Source organism: Acanthochromis polyacanthus, chromosome 19, assembly GCF_021347895.1.
Source record: "Acanthochromis polyacanthus isolate Apoly-LR-REF ecotype Palm Island chromosome 19, KAUST_Apoly_ChrSc, whole genome shotgun sequence".
Classification (NCBI taxonomy): Eukaryota; Metazoa; Chordata; class Actinopteri; family Pomacentridae; genus Acanthochromis; species Acanthochromis polyacanthus.
The window spans coordinates 28,429,294-28,450,653 of NC_067131.1; the positions used below are offsets into that span (position 1 = coordinate 28,429,294).

The 21,360-nt window shown below is 38.1% G+C and overlaps 1 protein-coding gene across 1 annotated transcript; it reads right to left on the reverse strand.

The window, feature by feature from the left end:
- Positions 1-1,569: 1,569 nt before the first annotated feature.
- On the reverse strand, positions 1,570-9,742 carry ccr10 (chemokine (C-C motif) receptor 10). The gene is made up of 2 exons (XM_022206387.2): positions 9,596-9,742; positions 1,570-4,351 (listed from the first exon to the last, which is right to left on the reverse strand). The coding sequence occupies exons 1-2, from the start codon at positions 9,618-9,620 to the stop codon at positions 3,225-3,227; spliced, it is 1,152 nt and encodes a 383-aa protein (XP_022062079.2). The 5' UTR covers positions 9,621-9,742; the 3' UTR covers positions 1,570-3,224.
- Positions 9,743-21,360: the final 11,618 nt, after the last annotated feature.

Consider the following 21,360-nt stretch of genomic DNA (forward strand, 5'->3'; position numbering starts at 1 on the left):
TCACTGTGTGGTTACGAAACCTGAAGTGACTCTGAGCATCTGCTTCTTGTCATTTGACAATGATAAACAATCAAATGGACTAAACAAGGTGTGACTAAACAAAGTGTGACCAAACGCTGCTCTTGTGTCTATTTTGATTGCTTAGCATCAAACCACATGTCTATCTAAACAACACACAGCTACTAGTCTTGCAAGGTAGCTCCGACTGCTTTGTCATTGTTTCCTCATTTAAGACACGACTCTGAAGAGAAGACACCCGTTTTTAATGTAAAGGAATAGATAAATCCTGTCATTATGTGGAGAAAAACAAACACCCACGAAGATAGTTCTGCTAAAAGTTAGCTAGATTAGCTGATCAGCAGCTGGATTATCCACACAGAAGTGCTGATTATTCTATTTTACTGAATGCTGTATTTGTAAAATAATCTAATGAATAAAATAAATAAAACTTCCAAATCCAAAGTTTATATTTCCTGTATGATATCATCTACAGTGATGTTACACAGGACAAATGTATCATTAAATGTATATAATACAAGTTAAATATATCATGTGTGTCTGAATCAATCTAAATGTATCACTTAATGTGTCTAACAGTGGTTAAATGCCTCTAATACTAGTTAAATGTATCAAATGTATCTGAAACACTAAATATATCATTAAATGTATCTAAAACTAGGCAAATGTATCATAAAATTTTTCTAAAAATAGTTAAACTTATTAAATATATCTAACACTTATGTGTATCATTAAATGTATCTAATACTGGTTAAATGTATCTAAAGCTAGTTAAATATATCATTAAATGTATATAAAACTAGACAAACATTAAATTTATCGAAAACTAATTAAATGTATCATGAAATGTATCTAAAACTAGTTAAATGTATCTAAAATTAATAAAATGTATCTAACATGGTTTAAATGTATCATTATCGTCTAAAATCCTCAAACATCAATTTCCTCTACATATACCAGAGTCCATGTTTTCAATATATAGATATGAGTGTTATTTTCTCATCCAGAGGAACATGTACAATACCAACAGTACTTACTGTATTTGTAGTTTATCTTTATTTTCTGGTGATGTCCTCTGCACATTTGAACTGTCCCCTTGCTGCTCTAATGCTGGAAATTTCCCCACTGTGAGACAAATAAAGGCTTATCTTAATTTCTTTTTCATTAAATGTACGTCACACTCGTTAAATGTGTCCAAACAAAGAAAAGGCTTTGCTGGTTGATGCTGCAGAGATACAGGGGATAAGGAGGCAGAAACTTCAGAAGTGAGTGAGCAGAGAGAAGCCGTTACATCAGACTTACTGTGCTGTGAACTCACTAAATGATTCTGTTAACCCTGAGGAGTGCTGCTGCAGGTCTGAACATTTAATGTGGAAGTTTACATAAATTTCCCCAGAAATAGTCGTAAACTTTGACGACTGTAAATTTGTAAAATAAACATGTAAATTTAATACTTTTCCAAAACCCTCTGAAGTAAACTACAGTAAAATCCATCAAACAAACAGGTTTATTCAAGTTATTTATTGTTGAGTTACAATAAATAGAATAACTGGAAGCACGGTGCAATATTTTAAATAATTCTGACAACAAAAGCAGCTATTTAGTCAAATTCGGTGTCAGGTGATCTTTACATGAACTCAACTTTGAATTTTTGTTTTCTGTGCACAAACATCAGAATCAAAACTTTGGAAATGACAACAAACAAACTGTTTTCATTTGTGTATTTAACTGTGACAGCAAACTAACAGGCTGCTTTATGCTGTGAAATGTGGCTGGAAATGTTTATAACGCTCAATAAAGCCATCTTGATATAAAAAAAATAAAAGCAAATGAGCATATGTTTATTGTAAATACATATTCAGAGTTCAGAGAATACAAAAGCATTTAAATATGTCATCAATGTCTCTATGTACACAGTATTTACAAACACGTACGTATTTAGGTGCAACCTGACGGTAAACCTGTGCAGTCATACAGTTAATCGTGATTAAACGTGCCTAAATACCCCACACACACACGTTCCTGGAACAATTTTTTTTTTCAGAATTTTGACCTCTGACATGTCACCGTTTCCTTTTACAGTGACATGTAATCGTACAGCGATTTTCAAGACATTTCAAGTGATGAGAGTCACATAAACACTCAAAGATGCTTAATTATTACCCAGCTAATGTATAATTACCTACAAACCTTTCATGCTCCTTAGAGTCGTTATTGTCTGTACTCCTTAAACTAAATGATCTAAACCAACAAGCACGACACAAATACTGACATTTTCTAGCACCCAGCACTAAAATAATGGATAAAATGTTGAGTATTTGCAGATTTGCTTCTTTTCTTTGTCCTATATCGTGACTGAAACTGAATATTTTGGGGAATTTTGGTGAAACAAAACATGACATTTGGAGATTTTTGGCAGTTCTTGTTTGACAATTCAGTTTACTGTCAAAGACGAGTTCAGATTCAGAGGATTTTGACATTTTTTCTTGACAAAAATTACAGTTGGGAATAAATTTAGCTGTTTACACTTATTCCAGGATTTTGACTTTTTTGTTGACCCACACCGATTAATTACAAAAAATGAATCATTTGAGGCACTTTTCATCCACAAATATTTGCTGATTTTAGGATCTAAACAGTACAATTTGCGGCTTTTTTTTTTTTTTTTTTTTTTTTACAGAGTTTTAAAGAACAAACAGTTAATAGAGAAACTAAGATCAGTTGAAGTCCCCTCTACTAAAGTGGGGACTGTCCCCCACCCCCCCACACACACCCACACACTTTAATGCACTTTAGAGAGACTGGATTGTTTGAGAGATGTACTTGTTTTTTGTTTTTAATCTGATTTGGTTGCTATTTATTAGTTTATTATGATGTCTATATTTTAACATGACATACACTATTTATTGATGTTTTTATTTCACTGCATCCACTGGTCGAGAAACGGAATTTCGTTCTCTTGTTTATGAAAATGACAATAAAAATCTTCTCACCTTTCTTTTACTAATTCATCTTCTAGACAATGTCCCAGTTTACGAAGATGACCTCTCTCTTTACTCACACCGATTAATCAATTATCAAAATAGTTGTTGATTAATTTAACAACTAATTAAACGTTTCAGCTCTAAAACTCGGTAAAGTCAAGATTTTTAATATCATGACCTGGATTCTTTGCAAACAGTGGCTTATCGTCCGCTTCACGAACTTTATTTAACTGCTGGAAACTGGAACTTGATCACGGTGTCTTGGCTGGAGTAGCTGCGATCAGGAGACATCGGAGCTGAGATGAAGGCCGGCGACAAGGCGGAGATCGAAGTGGAGCTCGACGTCTGCGGCCCAAGATGGCCGCCGCACGAGCAGCCCAAATCATGGACGAGCCTCAGCACGTCTTTACGGAAGCGAACGCCTACCAGGGCGTACAGGATCGGGTTGAGGCAGCAGCGGACGAACGCCAGTGTGCAGGTGATGTACTCCAGCACCAGGCCGCAGAACTGACCCGTCATTTTACGCAACAGCACCACGGTATACGGCAGCTGGAACACCAGGAAGATCAGCACCAGCGCCACCATCAGCTTCAGGGTGCGCTGCCGATGCCACTGCTTCCCACGGCGGTTGGCGTGACCTTCCCACAGCACCCGAGCAATCGAGGTGTAGCAGGTCACCATGATGAGAAGCGACAGGCAGAAGATGCCGATGATGGCGCCATTGGTGACCTTCTTGACCAGTCCGCTCTTCTGCATGCCGCAGTAGGCTTCGTCGCCGACCCCCGACACCCCAGAAAAGAGGATTTCAGGAAGACTGAGGAGCACCGCGACGAGCCAGACCCCCACGGCAGCCAACTTCCCGGCTGTCAGTATCTGACTACGAAACCGGAGCATCTCCTGAGCTCGAGCCACCACCATGTAGCGGTCGACGCTGATGCAGGCGAGCAGCAGCAGCCCGCTGTAGGTGTTGATGGCGTAGCAGGTTCGCATCAGCTTGCAGAGGGGAACCGAGAAGATCCAACCCCGGTGGGTCTCAACAGCCTGCAGGGGCAGCGTGAGGAGCAGCAGGAGGTCGGCCAGCGCCAGGTGGAACAAGAAGACGTCGGTCATGGAGCGAAGGCGGAGGCGGCGGTACAGAGCGAAGGTGGCGATCACCAGGCAGTTTCCCACGATGCCGAGCGGGAAGATCAGGCAGAAAACGCAGGTCTGGAACATTTTGATGAAGACCTCCTCATCACCGGCTTCACACCAGTAAGAGGACAGGTCGTAATCGTCAGCATCGGAGCCATTTGTTTGGTTCCAGAAAGAGATGTTTGGATAATCGTAATCAGGGGTGGGGTAATCCATCGCTAGTGGGGAAAAATGAAGACGTGTAATGAGAATGACGACGTGACGATAATATAAACAGCAAATCAGTGTTATTTCGTTTTTAAAAAATCACCAAAACTGCCAAAGTTGTTATAGCTACAAACAGTAACTACTACTTATCTGTGATTGGAAATTTAAAAATCGTTATATTCAGTCATAATCACCTGATAAACATTTGGCAAAATATAATCCTTGATTCTGCAGTAAATGTAAAATTGTGTGCAACCAAGAAGCCAGCTGCTGCTCAGCTAATCTAGCTAACTTTTGGCAGAACTATCTCAGTGGGTGTTATTCTCCACCTAATGACAGGATTTATCTGTTTCCTTACATTAAAAACGAGTATCTTTAACATAATTTACAGAAGTGATATTAAAATAATCATTAGTTGAAGCCTCCTATTGATATTTCTTTTATTAATATTACTATATTTGTTACTTCAGTCACAGTTTAAGAGGATGATCTTTTTTCTTTACCGATTAATCAATTACTAAAATAGTTGTAGATTAATTTAACAACTAATTGATTAATAGTTTCAGCTCTTAAACTCAGTACGGTCAAGACTTTTGAATATTTGGCCCAGATTCTTTGCAAAAAGTGATTTTTGTCTGCTTCACGATTCTGTACGATACATAATCAAAGAATTTCCACTTTTGTTTTTCCTTTTTTTAAATTGATGACATTATTATTTTGCTGAAGTGCTCAGAAGACATCTTAAATCTCTCTACTTGACTCAGTTTTTTAGCTTTCTTATATTTAATTTTGCATAGGAAGTGACTTCCTGCTGCTCAGGCTTGTTTTTAATGTCATTTACAGTTACAGAAGTGATATTAAAATAATTGTTAGTTGAAACCTTCTATTAAAGTTTCTTTTATTCATGTTACTTTATTCATCACAGTTTAATAGGAGTACCTTTTTTCTTTACTCACACGATTAATTATCAGAATAGTTGTCGGTTAATTTAACAATTAATTGATTAATCGTTCAAGCTTGAAAGCTCAGTAAGGTCGTAACTTTTGACGATTATGAACTAGATTTTTTGCAAAAAGTGGTTTACCGTCCAATTCACGGTTCTATATGAGACATGATCAAAGAAATTCAACTTTTACTTTTTTTTTTTTAAATTTATGGCAATATTACTTTGCCAAACTCCTCAGTAGACATCTTAAATCTCTCTACTTGACTTAGTTGTTTAACTTTCCTTTATTCAACCTCATTTACAGTTACAGAAAGCACTGACTTTGGGCCCAGACTGTACATTAATAAAAACTTCCTGTTGTAGCGGTAATGATTAGTGTGAGTCATTCTGAGCTTCTGCAAAATGCCACTTCTGTTCAAAAACATGCAGTGTTCTTATTTACACGAAGCCTCGCTTGACTTTTGAGCACAGTTCTGAGCGTCGCGTCACGATATCAGGAAATGCCAACTGTCTCTTACAATCGGGCTGAAAGCTGTGCTCCTCGCTTTGAGTAAGCACAGCGATATTTTAGTCACAGTGCAGCCGGTTGCGTGACACTGGCATCAGGTCGTTGGCAGCAGGGGAAACTGTGGGCAGCTTCAAGGTCTACAGATCAGTCAGTGTCGCGTGCTAACAGCCTTTATAGCCAGTTTCCACAATCACCCTTTATCATTTCATCTCCCACTGTGTGCTTTTGTTGCCACTGAGGCGATACAGCATTAAATTCATTTCTTTGTCTTTACTTGTTGGTGGGGGACAAACATTAAGGAGTTTCCCTTGAAGGTAAGATGAAAATAATATCTGTAGAAAGTCTTTGTTTAACTGGCTACATATTTATTAAGCAGAAGAACAGTGAGCATGGTTGTAGTTGTCCACTCTTTAAGCCTGATAATGAACAGAGAATTATTTCAGTTTGGAATTAACCCTTCGATGCCCGGTGAGGTTGTTTTCTTCCAATATCTTGGAATAGAAAAGTTTTATCATTTAGTATTCCAACTATTCTTTCAAAAACATGTTTTCGATATCATTCCATTCAAATCTTTAAGCTGCCTTTTACACTTTTAAAGAAATTGTAAGATTTGCATTACTATCCCAAGCTCTTTATCAGTGATGATAATACAAGAGGTGATGAAAACTTTGAGGGATGGAGAGCAACAGGTGGAAGAAAGAGTTAAAAAAAATGTCAACAACACGGATGCTGACGTTCATCTGTTGCTGTTCTGTTTAATATTCTTCTTTTTCAATTATCAAAATCTGTTATTAAGTAAAAAATTAACATGCTTCAAACATGAAATCATTCTTGTGTGGACAAAAATATTATATAAACAACATTACAAATTGTCTGTGTAGGTTCTCATTCATCCAGGTTATGGTTATCCAAAGTGGTTTAAATCAATCCACTGGACTTTAAGAAAGTTCCTTGAAGACGTTTTCAAGGAACTTTGTTAAAGTCCAGTGGATTGATTTAAACTACTTTGGTTAATATTACAAATTATTATTCTCATCTAAAATTACCCAAAAAATGATATAAAAACACATTAATTCTTATATGGGTCATTTTTGACCCACTCATGGTGGAGTGTAGATCCAATCACTGGAGCATCTAAGGGTTAAATACAGACGAAGGCTGAATAATACACACACAAAAAAAAATCATATTTAGTTTTTTTTTTTTAAAGCTGTAACTATGATAGGAATTGAAATTTTAGTAGGAATTGTCATTTTTGAATTTCCTATGTTGTTTTTTGTAGCTGTCGGGACTAAATCGGGCACGTATATCTAGAGAATATAACCACAGGATGGCGCATAAATTTGAATTTTGTCTGTTTTATTATAAATATTACTTTTGGCCATATTAGGACTTTGATAATATTTCTATTTAGCGTTCAGCCCTAATATAAACTCAGCCACGGTTGTGTTAAATATTATGCCAAGTAACTTCACATAAAAAACTCCCTCAACTTTAAAAGCTGGGACAAATTAATAAAAATTTAATTTAAAAACACATTGTTTGTTGTTCTGGCAGCAGACAGGACAAAGAAATGTCTCCTCAAAGAGAATATAAAATTGAGTCATGCTTTTTCTGATGAGCCACCACCCAAACTCCCGGTTTTGGTTGGCTTTAAACTGCTTCTCGTGTGCAATTTCAAGCTGTAATCCAACAAAAACTCACCGCATCTGTATTTATTTGGATTTCTTCCTGCATTAAAATAATTAAACAGCAATTCTCCCATTATCAAAATTAGCATTTCATAAAACTGAGCACAAAAACAGCAGTTTTTAAGTTTATACAACTTAACTATGGATAAAAGAGAACCACCTGGATCAATTCATGGCCCATTATTATTTATTCGGCATATAAATATTTATATTTTGTGTATTTTAGTGTCTACTGTAAATTCTACCAGCAGTACGTTGCATGCCAGTGATTCCTCTCCTCCTCCGGCTCTGACTCATCAGTGTCGTGCTTTCGTTGCCTCAAGATAAATGAAACACTCATCTCTACACGCATTTTTGACTAATTTCACATCTTAATTCACACTAAAAAAACAAAAATAGATTAATCTGGCAGCTTGTTTTAGCACAAAACATCCGAAATCTAAATATTAAGTTTTTTTATACTTAAAAGATGATAAAAAAAAAGTTGTTAAACTGTCAATTTTAGTGTATTTTTTAATAACGCTAAATTTTCCACACATTATTTATCTCTATAGGGATAGACGTCTCATCATGTTTAAATAACTAAAATTATTCCAAATCTACATGGCATTTCTTCTCGGATGTAAATAAAAAATACGGCACACAATCTAAATACTACTTTAAATGTTTGTATTTCTTTTAACTAATTTTTGCTGATCAGATGCACGACAGGGAGAAATTATTTACATTTTTTTGCATGCACATGTTCAGTGTTTCTTCGTTTATAAGTTTATTTCTATTTATACATTTTTAGTTTCGTAAATCAGTCGGCAAACGACTCGACGAACCTCTTGAAACCAGGTTGAGATTTTTTTGCACGCTAAGAGCAAAGATTTTTTTTAAAAAAGGGTTTAAAAGAGACCTTGATGAAAAACTTTTCATTCTCTTTCTTTAACTGAATTAGCTTTTTGTTATTATTAAGGATCGGTTTAGTGTTTTACTTGATCTCAGATTTTGCATAATTTCACCAAGACCCTACGTTAAATATCGCCCACAGTTCATTAACAGCATCTTGCGTGACAATATCAGGAAATTCTAAATCCTTTGCAATCACTTTGAAAGTGAGATCTGTGTGTTGTTGAACCATCTGAGTGGGCAGCAGTTTTTATTTTAGTCACTGTTCACGGCCGCGAGAGACGCTGGTAGGAACCCCTGAGCAGCTTTAACCTCGACGGCGTCACACGTCAGTAGAGTCAGGAGGAAATCACAGTATAATTGTCATGTTTTTACTTTTAACAAATTGTTTCTGCAAGTCGAGACGGTTAGAAATTGACTTTTGAAATTTATTCCTGAATTGACTGTGTCGCTTTAAGTTCGGCTTCTGCTTCCTGACACTCCAGTTATTCTAATTTAACATTTATTTCACAACCTTGGAAAGTTTTCTCGGGTGTGTGCTTGGGCAGCTGACAAGATTCTTGCATTTAAAGAACCCAAATCATATGAATGTGAGTCACACGTGGGCTCAGATTTGTGATGAACTACAACCACACTGGCGGACAGCTCGACTTTGTAGGTAAATCGCATTAAAATGACTAATTTTACATTTGTGATGTTATTTCTTACCGACTTGTGCATGCAGATCTATGTAGAAAGGATCCAGCAGCTTTGATTTTCCTCTCATGATCATTTTGAACAAATGTTGAATAATTTTGGACATTTTTTAAATTATTTTGGAGAAATCTGAGCCATTTCAGACCATTTCATCAATGTCACCATGCCATGTATCTTCCAACAACTTCTCTGTTCACACACAGCTCGGCTTTGTAGGTAAATCTCCTTTAAAACGACTAATTTTACATCTGTAATGTTATTTTTACCGGCTTGTGCATGCAAATCTATGTAGAAATGGTGCTTTTCATCTTTGGCAAGGTTGTTTAATGTAAGAATTTATTTATATTTATTGAAAAAGCCTCCTTTTTTGTTTGTTCTAGGTGTATTTTTACCCACATGCATGCATCCTAATGCTTTTTGTTTGCACACGTCTTGTCATACTGCATTTATCTGCTAATCTAGACACCTTAGATATTAATTTAAAACTCAAAGCTGGCCTGATTGTCTGAAGGTGCCTTACCTGAGCTGTTCGAGGTGTTCTGCATGTCCTAAGTGCTGCTCCTGGCTCTGGTAACCAGATTTGTGGGACTGACGCCCTTATAAACGAGGCTGTGGGGTAATCTTAACCAATGATACCCGCTCTGTGTTTTGCTGACCTCGCCATACCCCCCAGTGTTGGTTGTTTGTATCGCTGACGGATGTGAGCTGAAACTCTGCTGATGCATTTCAAGCGTTGTCATGGGTCTGTGGCTTGGTGATGAGCTGTCAGTCAACGGAGGCACTGAAGGCTTCTGTGTTGTTTTGTGTAATTTTAATCTCTGCCAGGTATGTGAGCTGGCATTCTTTGGTTTGCCAGTGGTTTTACCTGTGACAAACCCGTAATGTGCCCTGATAAGGAGGCTGGATTCATTAAAATGCATGGAGCTGCAGGTTCAACGAGCGGACAAAACGTGCCCGAACACACCTGGGTGTGACTGCTGAGTGCCACTAAAACCAGTTCGTAACCTTTTCTTGACTCCTTCTGAGGTTACATGATCGTTTGTGGTGCCGTTTAGACACAAGTCATCCTTCAGTCAAATGCTTCACTGATGACATTTAGTTAACCCTTTAAATTCAAAGTGCTTATGGGTGGGGGATTTTTGCTCAATTTTTGCTCCTTTTTCACTGCAATATAAAGTCCTGGATCTCTGTGGAGACAGCACAACCATGACTCGAAGTAAGGATACCTCAAACATGTTTTTTTTATAAATCACTTACTACTATATTATAACGTTCTATTCTGAAGTTTTAAAAACCTGGAGCCAACATGTTCAATATTGTCTACAGATGTTACCAACACTGGTGGCTCTAGATGCTATAAACATTTAACTGTTTTATTGTTTTACTTGTTTCTACCATTGTCTGCTCTAAGTAAATAGCCTAAATTACTAATGGTTTTTCACTTGCATCAACGATTGCAGAATTTTTGCTCTTTTTTTTTGACCCAGTTATAGTGTCATAAATTCTAAAACAGTGAAATTTCTTTGATATTTCTTTTACAAACACTGCAAAAAACAGATTTGCTTCACATACTATAGATACTACTGCATTTTCCTCTCTACTGGGTAGGTATACAACCAATCAGCGCAACGAATAGGCTGACGTAGTTCCTAGAGCACCGGAAATCAAAGGATGCGGGAGGTTGGTGAAGCCTTATTTATACAGTAAATGGGTGAAGCTCAAGTATATTACAGACATGTTAACAGAAAGATTATTCAGAGTCTGTGCTAATGGAGCTCAACGACTGTTGTCGACCCTGGCAGAGAATTAAATTCATGGCCGTGGGTTGTCTAGCGCGGCTAGGCTAGTTGTTTCCGGTTGTTTCTGTCAGAATCGTCGCGCCTCTGTCGTCACTTCTTGACCTAAAAAAGGCATTTGACACTGTCAACCACAACATTCTAGTTTCCAAGCTTTCATCTTTTAACTTTTCTAAAAACACAGTTGATCAAATCTTACCTCCTAAACAGAGAACAGTGTGTAAAAGTTGACAGACAAACATCACCCTTTTTAAAAAACACAATGGGAATCCCTCAAGGGTCAATTCTTGGCCCTTTGCTTTTTCGTCTTTTTATAAATGATATGCCCAAAATGTGTTCAGACAATGGCATCCAGCTTTATGCTGATGATGCAGTCATTTATGCTCCTGCTAAGTCACCTAGCAAGGCAGCAGAAATCTTGACTGACCATATGTATGGAGTCCAGCAGTGGCTGGAGCTCAATCATCTTGTTTTAAACTTAAATAAGACAGTGTCAATGTGCTTCTCCATAAGGAAACGGTGCCAACTTGAAAGATTTTGTGTGAAAATAAAGGCTCTAGAAATACAAGAAGTTAATTAATTCAAATTCTTGGGAGTCATTTTAGATCCACAGCTCAGATTTGATAAATGTGAAGAAAATAGCCAAATCAGTAAAAAGTAATCTGAACTGTTTTAAATTAATAAGGCAGTACATACCAATTCAGGCAGCTCAGATATTTATGCACTCTATGATATTTTCTCATTTCCCATACTGTATGACAGTTTGGGCCCAGGGTTTACCTTCAACAATCAAAAATCTGTCATCCTTGTATAATAAAGCCCTTAAAGTAATGGACAAAAAACCCATCCGTTGGCACCACTGCCACATTTTGAAAAAATACAATCTATTGAGCTTTGAAAGTTTCATGCAGTTTTCATTCCTTAAATTAGTTTTCAAATGTATTAATAATCTTGCCCCCGAACCCTTATCCAAATTTATTCAAAGACAGAACAGTAGCAGAGTAACAAGAAGTAAGGTGAATGGAAACTGTAGCATACAAAAATGTAAGTCAACATTTGGACAGTCAGCTTTCTCTTTTAGAGGCTCGAAACTCTGGAATTCATTACCAACCGATATCAAATTAATCACAGATTTAAAACCCCTCTCTACAAAGGTCAAGTGCTGGCTTAAAGCAAATCAGAGCTGTAATCATTCTTAGTTTGCCATGTTTTTTTAATTAACTTATTTTGAACTGGTTTGGGTAATTATTTGTTTTTATGTGAACATATATTTTATTGTTCTTTTGTAAACTTTTCTGTTATTTTATGATGTTGTATATTCTGACTTTTATATTTAAAGGCCCATCTAGGGACAAGAGTTGGAAATTAACATTTGCTATAAACTCTCTGTGCAACACATCAGATTCATGCTAAGTAATGGAACTATGTTAAACTGCATCGTCCTTATCAAATAAATAAATTCAATTCAATTCAATTCACTTAGTTACGCCCGCCTTCTGACTCTACATTTCATGGTGATTCGTCGGCCAGTTTTAGGAGCATCCAACCTCGAGGCTTACCGAGGATAACTTGACCCACCCTGGCAGAGAATTAAATTCGTTGACGTGGGTTGTCTAGCGCGGCTAGGCTATTCATCATCTGTAGAAAGATGTTTCACCATGCTGAATGTATCTCCGTCTTGCTCCTTTGTTCACTGTTTCTGAGCCATGCTGCATTTATTCTATTGATCCAGAATATTTGATTTTCCTCCGAGTCTCTCATCTGTTTTGTGTCTCATTCGTCATCCGTTATCTGATTTTTGTTGCTTTCTTTTTGTTTTTGTCGTTCTTTCCCCTTAATTTGTCATTTTGTGCTTCTTTGTGGCTGTTTTGTCTCCACATACTATAGATATTTAACTATTCCCATGTTTCCAGACTTTGTCTCTACTCTGCTCATTTCTAGAAAGCCGTTTCACCATGCTGAATGTATCTCCAACAACTTACTCCTTTGTACACTGTTTCTGAGCCATGCTGCATTTATTTTATTTATCCAGTAGCTTTGATGTTCCTCTCATAATCATGATTTTGGACAAATCTTGAGTAATTGTGGACATTTTTTTCATTTTATGGAAGAAATCTGAGCCATTTTTGACAAATTTTAAAACTATTTTGAACAATTTTATCAATCATTTTTCAGGTTTCTGTCACATTCAACAAAACTAGAGTAATTTTAGACACTTCTTTCAATTATTTCTACAAGTTTAAGTCATTTTGGACCAATTTTCAAGCCATTTTAGATAATTTCATTAACATCATCATGCTGAATGTATCTTCCAACAACTTGCTTCTCTGTTTACTGTTTCTGAGCCATGCTGCATTTATTTTATTGATCCAGGAGCTTTGATCTTCTTTGCTTTTTGGATGAATTTTGGACATTGTTTTTTTCCAGACATTCAGACAAGTTTAAGCCACTGCTGCATTTATTTCATTAGTTAAATACTCTTTACCCTTGTCTCCTGCCTGCAGTTCACCTGAGAACTCAGAATTTTGGTCACAACACTGTTGATCACAGCTGAGTCATTCTTGTCCTCTCAGTTCTTCTGAGGAACTTAGATTTTTTTTTTTTTTTACAGAATCTAGTACAGAGGTGTTTTTTTTTTATTTTGAAGAAATATGATTCTGTTCCTCAGCAAAACTGAGAAGCCAAGACTAACACAGCTGCGACCAACAGTAACATGACACAAACTCCTAAACGTTTGAGCTGCAGGAAGTGTTTATACAGAGGAGAAAGGAGACAAGTATAGAAAGAGCAGAGTAGGTAAATACTTTAATATCTATAATATGTAGAGTCGCCTGTGAGTACTAAGTTTTTACACTTTTAGGAAAAATAAACAAAGAAATTAAACTTTTTCCTGTTTTATGATACATAATAGTTTGTGGAGGTGGCATTCTAAATGTGTCATACAGTACAGAATATCAGAGGTGGGCGGATAGATTAAAATATCGATAATATCGAATGATACCAGTGCTGTGATATCGATACTTTAGTTTCAGTTTGCGTCGAGTATGTTTGAACTGATGTGGCTTCAATGAACAGGCGATCTGCCTGTCAGAGGTCCTCCATGAGGAGCAGCTGCTAATCCTCCTCTTGTGATTGGATGTTGACCGTCACGTGACTCCGCGGCGCCTGACAAACAAGCAAGCAGGCTCAGCTACACACGTGGACAAAATTGTTGGTACCCCTCAGTTAAAGAAGGAAAAACCCACAATTCTCACTGAAATCACTTGAAACTCACAAAAGTAACAATAAATAAAAATTTATTGAAAATTAAATAATCAAAATCAGCCATCACTTTTGAATTGTTGATTAACATAATTATTTAAAAAAACAAACTAATGAAATAGGGCTGGACAAAAATGATGGTACCCATAACTTAATATTTTGTTGCACAACCTTTTGAGGCAATCACTGCAATTAAACGATTTCTGTATTTGTCAATGAGCGTTCTGCAGCTGTCAACAGGTATTTTGGCCCACTCCTCATGAGCAAACAGCTCCAGTTGTCTCAGGTTTGATGGGTGTCTTCTCCAAATGGCATGTTTCAGCTCCTTCCACATATGTTCAATGGGATTCAGATCTGGGCTCATAGAAGGCCACTTTAGAATAGTCCAACGCTTTTCTCTCAGCCATTCTTGGGTGTTTTTGGCTGTGTGTTTTGGATCGTTGTCCTGTTGGAAGACCCATGACCTGCGACTGAGACCAAGCTTTCTGACACTAGGCAGCACATTTCTCTCCAGAATGCCTTGATAGTCTTCAGATTTCATCGTACCTTGCACACTTTCAAGACACCCTGTGCCAGATGCAGCAAAGCAGCCCCAAAACATTACTGAGCCTCCTCCATGTTTCACCGTAGGGACAGTGTTCTTTTCTTCGTATGCTTGGTTTTTGAGTCTATGAACATAGAGTTGATGTGCCTTACCAAAAAGCTCCAGTTTGGTCTCATCTGTCCAAAGGACATTCTCCCAGAAGCTTTGTGGCTTGTCAACATGCATTTTTGCAAATTCCAGTCTGGCTTTTTTATGAGTTTTTTTCAGCAGTGGTGTCCTCCTTGGTCGTCTCCCATGAAGTCCATTTTGGCTCAAACAACGACGAATGGTGCGATCTGACACTGATGTACCTTGGCCTTGGAGTTCACCTTTAATTTCTTTGGAGGTTGCTCTGGACTCTTTGGATACAATTCCAACGATCCGTCTCTTCAATTTGTCATCAATTTTCCTCTTGCGGCCACGTCCAGGGAGGTTGGCTACTGTCCCGTAGGTCTTGAACTTCTGAATAATATGAGCCACTGTTGTCACAGGAACTTCAAGCTGTTTAGAGATGGTCTTATAGCCTTTACCTTTAAGATGTTTGTCTATAATTTTTTTTCGGATGTCCTGGGACAATTCTCTCCTTCGCTTTCTGTTGTCCATGTTCAGTGTGGTACACACCTTTTCACCAAACAGCAGGGTGACTGCTTGTCTCCCTTTAAATAGGCAGACTGACTGATTATGAGTTTTGTTGTGAAGCATGGAGATATGAGATCCCAGAATCAGCCACAAAGGGGAGACTCTTACAGAACAACAGCTAAATAAGGGAACATTGTGATATAACTGTGATTTAGGATCAGATTATGCCATAACCTAATGAATGAGTTTGAACTAACCAAGTGTCTATTTCTTACATTCTTTAATGTTGAAACAGTGTAGAGGTCAGAAGCGTGACTCACTGTGAAAACTGATGTTTTTGATAGATTTGACTAAAAAGAGGAACTTATGCGTTATGAAATGGGAATGCTTTTAAGAGTTTTGATTTGACTACTGTTAAGATAAGAGGGTTTTAACTTTGTTATGAGGTGAGAAGTCACGAGTTAAGTGAACTAGAGTCAAGTGTTCACAATAAGGGTCTCTAGACTCAAAATAGATTGGGTTTTTTTAATAAGTCTGTACACATTGTCCAAAAGATTGCACAATGGGATGCCAGCGACAGTTAGAGGCAGACATCCGCTTTTCCATTTCCTGATCAGGAGCCTGTGCTGAGTTGCAGACAGGAGAGATCAGGGGGGGCAAGATGGGCTGTCTGGACAGTCCAAAACAGATAGTTTCAGTTCCTTAAAAGTGGAGGTGATCATGCGGTCAGTGTATGGGGCAAGTGTGTGAGTTGGGAGGGGGTAAAGATACAGTAAACTATAAATTACATCTGATCGAGATGCAAGTTGAGAGTTTGTTGCGGGTATCTGCCTGGGTGCAATCCAGACATCAGTCTGAGCACAGGGGATGATTACCACGTAACTCGGACAGGGAATTCAACATGATCTGCAAAGGAATAACTGTTCTATTGGAATTATGGACCAAAGTACTGCGTTTCCTGCAGTGTTGGAGGATTACTGAACTGTGATCTGGAAATAATGCTGTCTGAAGGAACATTACTGAACTCTATTTTCCATGTGAGGAATACTGGACCAAACAACAAAAATGGATATATGCAGATCTAAATCTGGTCGGACCCCCGTCCACTTCCCCCTGGGCCCCGGCGGGTCTCAGGTGAGCAGCCGGGTGTGGCCACACCGTGACTGCTCTCCCTCCAAATTATGTAATCTGGGTGAATATTACTTCTCTTTTATGAAAGCATAGTTCCACTAATGAGTCGTGTTAAACAATTGAAAGAATAGTGATGTTTGATTAACTGTCTGATGATTTATTGGCTATGCTTTTGCCCTGCTAAAATATATTAATAAAGCATTATTCTGCAATTAAAGACAACAAATTGCAAGTGCTATTTTTATCCCTGAATGAATACTTATACATCTAGCTCTTAATGTAATAAGTTAACTTACAGCGTGCATGATAGTAGCAAGGTTCTGAAAGGTTACCTAGTCATAGGGGTCAGGTTGGCCCAGTATAAACATATCCTAGAGGTTGTCTATATGTCCATAATCTCTGAATTAAACCTAGCAACTTAACAAGTGCCAGATCTATGAGAGGAAAAGCTGCCGTTAACAGGTGTATCTGGTGGTTAAATTTAACTATACCGAAGTGGCTACTCGGTTAAATTAATTATCAGAGGAAGCAGGGATAGGCATCTGGATGAAGGCAGTGAGACAGCTAGGCGAATTTTCCTCGTCAACCAGCTTAACAGTTCTGCAGCATCCCTCTGAGTAAGATCTCAGGGGGCAGTAGGACCGGACCCGAAGGATGAAGAGCTGGTCCGGTGATTCCCTGACAGCTGAATAAGTTAATTAGGGGGTCACTGGCCCTGAGGATCAACAGTTTGGAAACACCTGTGATGTCAATTAAATGACACACCTGAGTTAATCATGTCACTCTGGTCAAATAGTTTTCAATCTTTTATAGAGGTACCATCATTTTTGTCCAGGCCTGTTTCATTAGTTTGTTTTTTTAAATAATTATGTTAATCAACAATTCAAAAGTAATGGCTGTTTTTGATTATTTAATTTTCAATAAATTTTTATTTATTGTTACTTTTTTGAGTTTCAAGTGATTTCAGTGAGAATTGTGGGTTTTTCCTTCTTTAACTGAGGGGTACCAACAATTTTGTCCACATGTGTACATCATAAATCATAGTGGTGGAAAGTGTAACTTTAATTTCTTCAGTCTGTTCCTGTCTAATGTGTAGAATGAGCTGTTTAGCTGTTGTACCTTCCTCAACCAACACTGAGGAAAGAGGAGGCAGAGAAGGAGACAGACTGAGACACAGCTGATGATCATGTTATGGTACGGTGGAACTGAACCCAGAGTGAGAGCTACGCAGAGCAGGCGGCATGCAGGTTGAAATTAAACGGGTTTTATTCACAGAATGAATACCAAGTTACTATAATGTTAACACTGGCCAGAAACTCACAACAGGAGAGGGAGGGGGGAGACAGGCTCCCGGAGGGGCGACAGTAGAGGGGGGGGGAATGCAGCGGTGCTCACGGCGATCTGCGGAGCACGGCCACATCCTGCAACTCATCTCATTCATGCAGATCACCTGCAGCGGCAGTGACAGATCAGACTGCAGGCAGGAAGATACTAAACCAGAGACAATTACAAAGACTAATGCTGTAAAAAAATAAATAATCATTCATCATAATCATGATTTTTAGCTTCTAACCACGAGAACAACTGACCGCAGCCTTTACAATTTAAAAATGCGCTCCCCTCTTAAAGACATAGTGCACTTATGTGTGCTGTTTTCTCTGTTTTCTCTCTGCTGTTTGGACTAATCTGAAATGAGGACACTTTATCTTACTCTTTTAAATAAGTAAATTTAAGTAAATTTTGCTCTCACACTTGTCTGATCACTCAGCCACTGAGCAGCATGTACTGTAGTCTGCGCTGTGAGGCGTTCAGGGAACATCGGTAAATATTACAACATATCTCTGAAATATTAGAAAAGTATCTCAATCGATATTGAACTTTATGACCAAAAAGTATCGATATTGTATCGAATCCAATAAAAGTGGTATCGACTCATTCCTACAGAATATATTTCTGAATTCTTTCTCCTTCTTCATGGTTGCAGTGTGTTCCCTGGGTTGAAATGGCTGTGAGGTGGTGGGTTGCGTTGGAGGCGCGAAGCAACTAGGGGGGTCCGGGGGCATCCCCCCCATAAAAATGTTGAAAATCAAGATGCAAAATGGGGCATTCTGGCACAATTTGGAGCACATTTTGTTGTATTTGTAGCCATTTCCAAAAACTATATTAAATAAAATTTTCATGTTTCTTTTCGAAAAATTAGTGATAGGGAGAAAATATGACAAATATAAACCCACTTGTCCTTGCGATCAAAACATGTCAACTAGTCCAGTCTATTATATTCTGGTCAGATTTCCACAAGCCATTCCAAAATGCCACATCAGTTCTTATTACAAATTTGAAAAAGACGACAAAGGACTTGAATCTGGAATCAAGTGGTGACTTTTACTTTTTTTCTATAAACAACTACATGTTAGGTACCAAATTCCCACTTCATTTTTATTTATAATAAAAAGGTTATGTCATGACCTTCATTTTACTTAAAAAATGTGAAAGAAAACTTCTACTCTGGGTTAACAACTGGTTTTCTGAAGGAGTTAGTTCTGTTTTCAAAACTTACCTTTGTGAACACAGAACTAGAATTTGAACACAGAATTTGTTTTGCCATTGAATGATATAATTTCGGGCACTCTATAAATCATTTCATCAAAAGAAACTAGGAACTTTATATTCCGCTTAAATCATTTGTCTCGTTCATGAGAACGGGTTTTGTCGTGCCTAAATGTTTTAACTGGAGCCATTTTTGCAGTCACTGTCAATTCGTATCGCCGCGGACAACAAAACAGTAAGCAAACTCAGTAAAGGAAGCGAGATCGATGCCTACACTGCGTTGCTCACTTTATTTTGATGACACGCGATAGTTTTGATACTTAATTTGACATATGTCTGTGATACACACCTACTTTTAGCCCCGAAAAACGAAACCATGGCGCGCTGCCGCTTCTTGTCCGCCATGCTCGTTGTTCGCCAATCGGAACGGCCGACATTTGAAACATGAACTCGCGGGATGTCATACGAGAACTGAGTGTTACCGACCAACGGGGATGTGCCTGCTGTCTTCACCCACGGCGAGAAAAGGCTGCCATTCTGTTGATTTCAGCGGCGAATATACCGGACTTATGTGTCAATGCTTTCTAATATTTAGCATTACTTTTTTTTTTTTTTGGTGCGGACCAGAGAGGCCGCAATGTCGGCAAAATTGTAATGAGGCGGTGGCTTATACCAGCGAGGCGGCCTGCCTCGGTCATATAGGAGGGGAAACACTGTGGTTGTTCTGTTTCCACAGAGGTGCAGGACTTCATATTGCAGTGAAAACTAAACCCACAATGAGTAAAAATGTGACAAGAACAAGAAAATGCCCAGAAACTACTAGAGGACCAGTGTTGCAAATGTGAAAGTAGTAGTAGTAGGTCAATGGGTTACTGACACACACGTTATCTTCAAAATATCAGTATTGCACCATTTATCAGTCTTCAATTGTAAAAACAAAGAATTGATGAAATGTCAGCTTTCTGACAATCATTGAAAAAAATCGTGCGACTTCTAGATCTGTCGAGAAAATTAACCAAACTTAAAATTGTCATAATCACTTTAATCTAGATGTCTTGTTTAAAAATTCACCAGATGTAAAGTGTGTGAAAGAACTAGTTTGTGTGAAAAAAACAAAAAAAAACAAAACTGTGCTCCTCTGTGGAACCCAGAAACTACGACCGATTCAGCTGTGATCAACAGTCACATGGCAAAAACTCACAGGCTTTTCTGCTAAAAAAAACAAATGCAGCACGTCTCTAAAACAGTGAACAGAGCAGCAGGTTGTTGGAAGATACATTCAGCATGGTGAAACATCTTTTTGGAGTTCAGCGGAGTGCTGCGAAAAACAACAAATTTGTAAAAGCATTGAAATGGTGAAATATCTCTAGTAGGTGGATGTTGTCGAAACTTTGAGGACTTGGAAACATCTCATTTTTGTTAAAGACATACACTGCAGTTCAAATGTTTGGGGTCACCCAGACAATTTCTTGTTTTCCATGAATAGTCACACTTTTATCCATGTTCTAACATAACTGCACAAGGGTTTTCTAATCATCAATGAGTCTTTCAGTACCATTAGCTAAGGTTGTTGCTAGAGGTACGGACCCGTAGCCTGTGGCCTACGGATACGGCACTTTCCATTTGCCAATCAGATAAGCAAGATCTGGTCACGTGACTCCCGGTAGACGCTAGCGGTACGGACCCTAAACCTAACCCTAACACTAACCCTAACCTTTGCTTAGCTTTCAACAGTTTGCAGTGGTTAGCAGCTTCTTGACTCGCGAGACTCGCGTACGGGTCCGTATCTGTCTGGCAAATGGAAAGTGCCGTATCCGTAGGCCACAGGCTACGGGTACGGGTCCGTATCTGTAGACACTACCATTAGCTAACACAATGTAGCATTAGAACACAGGAAATGTTCCTCTGTACCCCTATGGAGATGTTCCATTAAACATTTCCAGCTAGCATAGTCATTTACCACATTAACAATGTCTACATTGGATTTATCAATCATTTAATGTTATCTTCATTGAAAAAAAACTGCTTTTCTTTAAAAAATGAGGACATTTCTCCCAAATTTTTGAACAGTAGTGTAATTAGAGACATCCAACTTTACTTTACCTTACGATTTATCATTTTTCTGAGTTCTTTCTACTTCTTCATGGTTGTTGGGTTTCCATAGAGCAGCAGGACTTAATACTGCAGTAAAATCTAAGCCCACAGTGAGTAAAAATGTGACAGGAACAGAAAAACGCCCAGAAACTACTTGAGGTTCAGAGGGTTACAGGTGCGCACAGAGACGTTTTGTAAACGTGAAAGTAATCACATGCTTTGATATTTCCTCCAGACTGTTACTGGTTGATAAAAACCCAACGGCTTCCCAGTAGGCCAGAGGGTAAAAGTAAA

Excerpts from the sequence above, each read along its gene's own strand:
- ccr10 (XM_022206387.2), bottom strand. The coding sequence starts at position 9,620 with ATGCAGAACACCTCGAACAGCTCAG. Across the intron at positions 4,352-9,595 it reads GAACACCTCGAACAGCTCAG|CGATGGATTACCCCACCCCT; the intron begins GTAAGGCACCTT and ends TTTCCCCACTAG.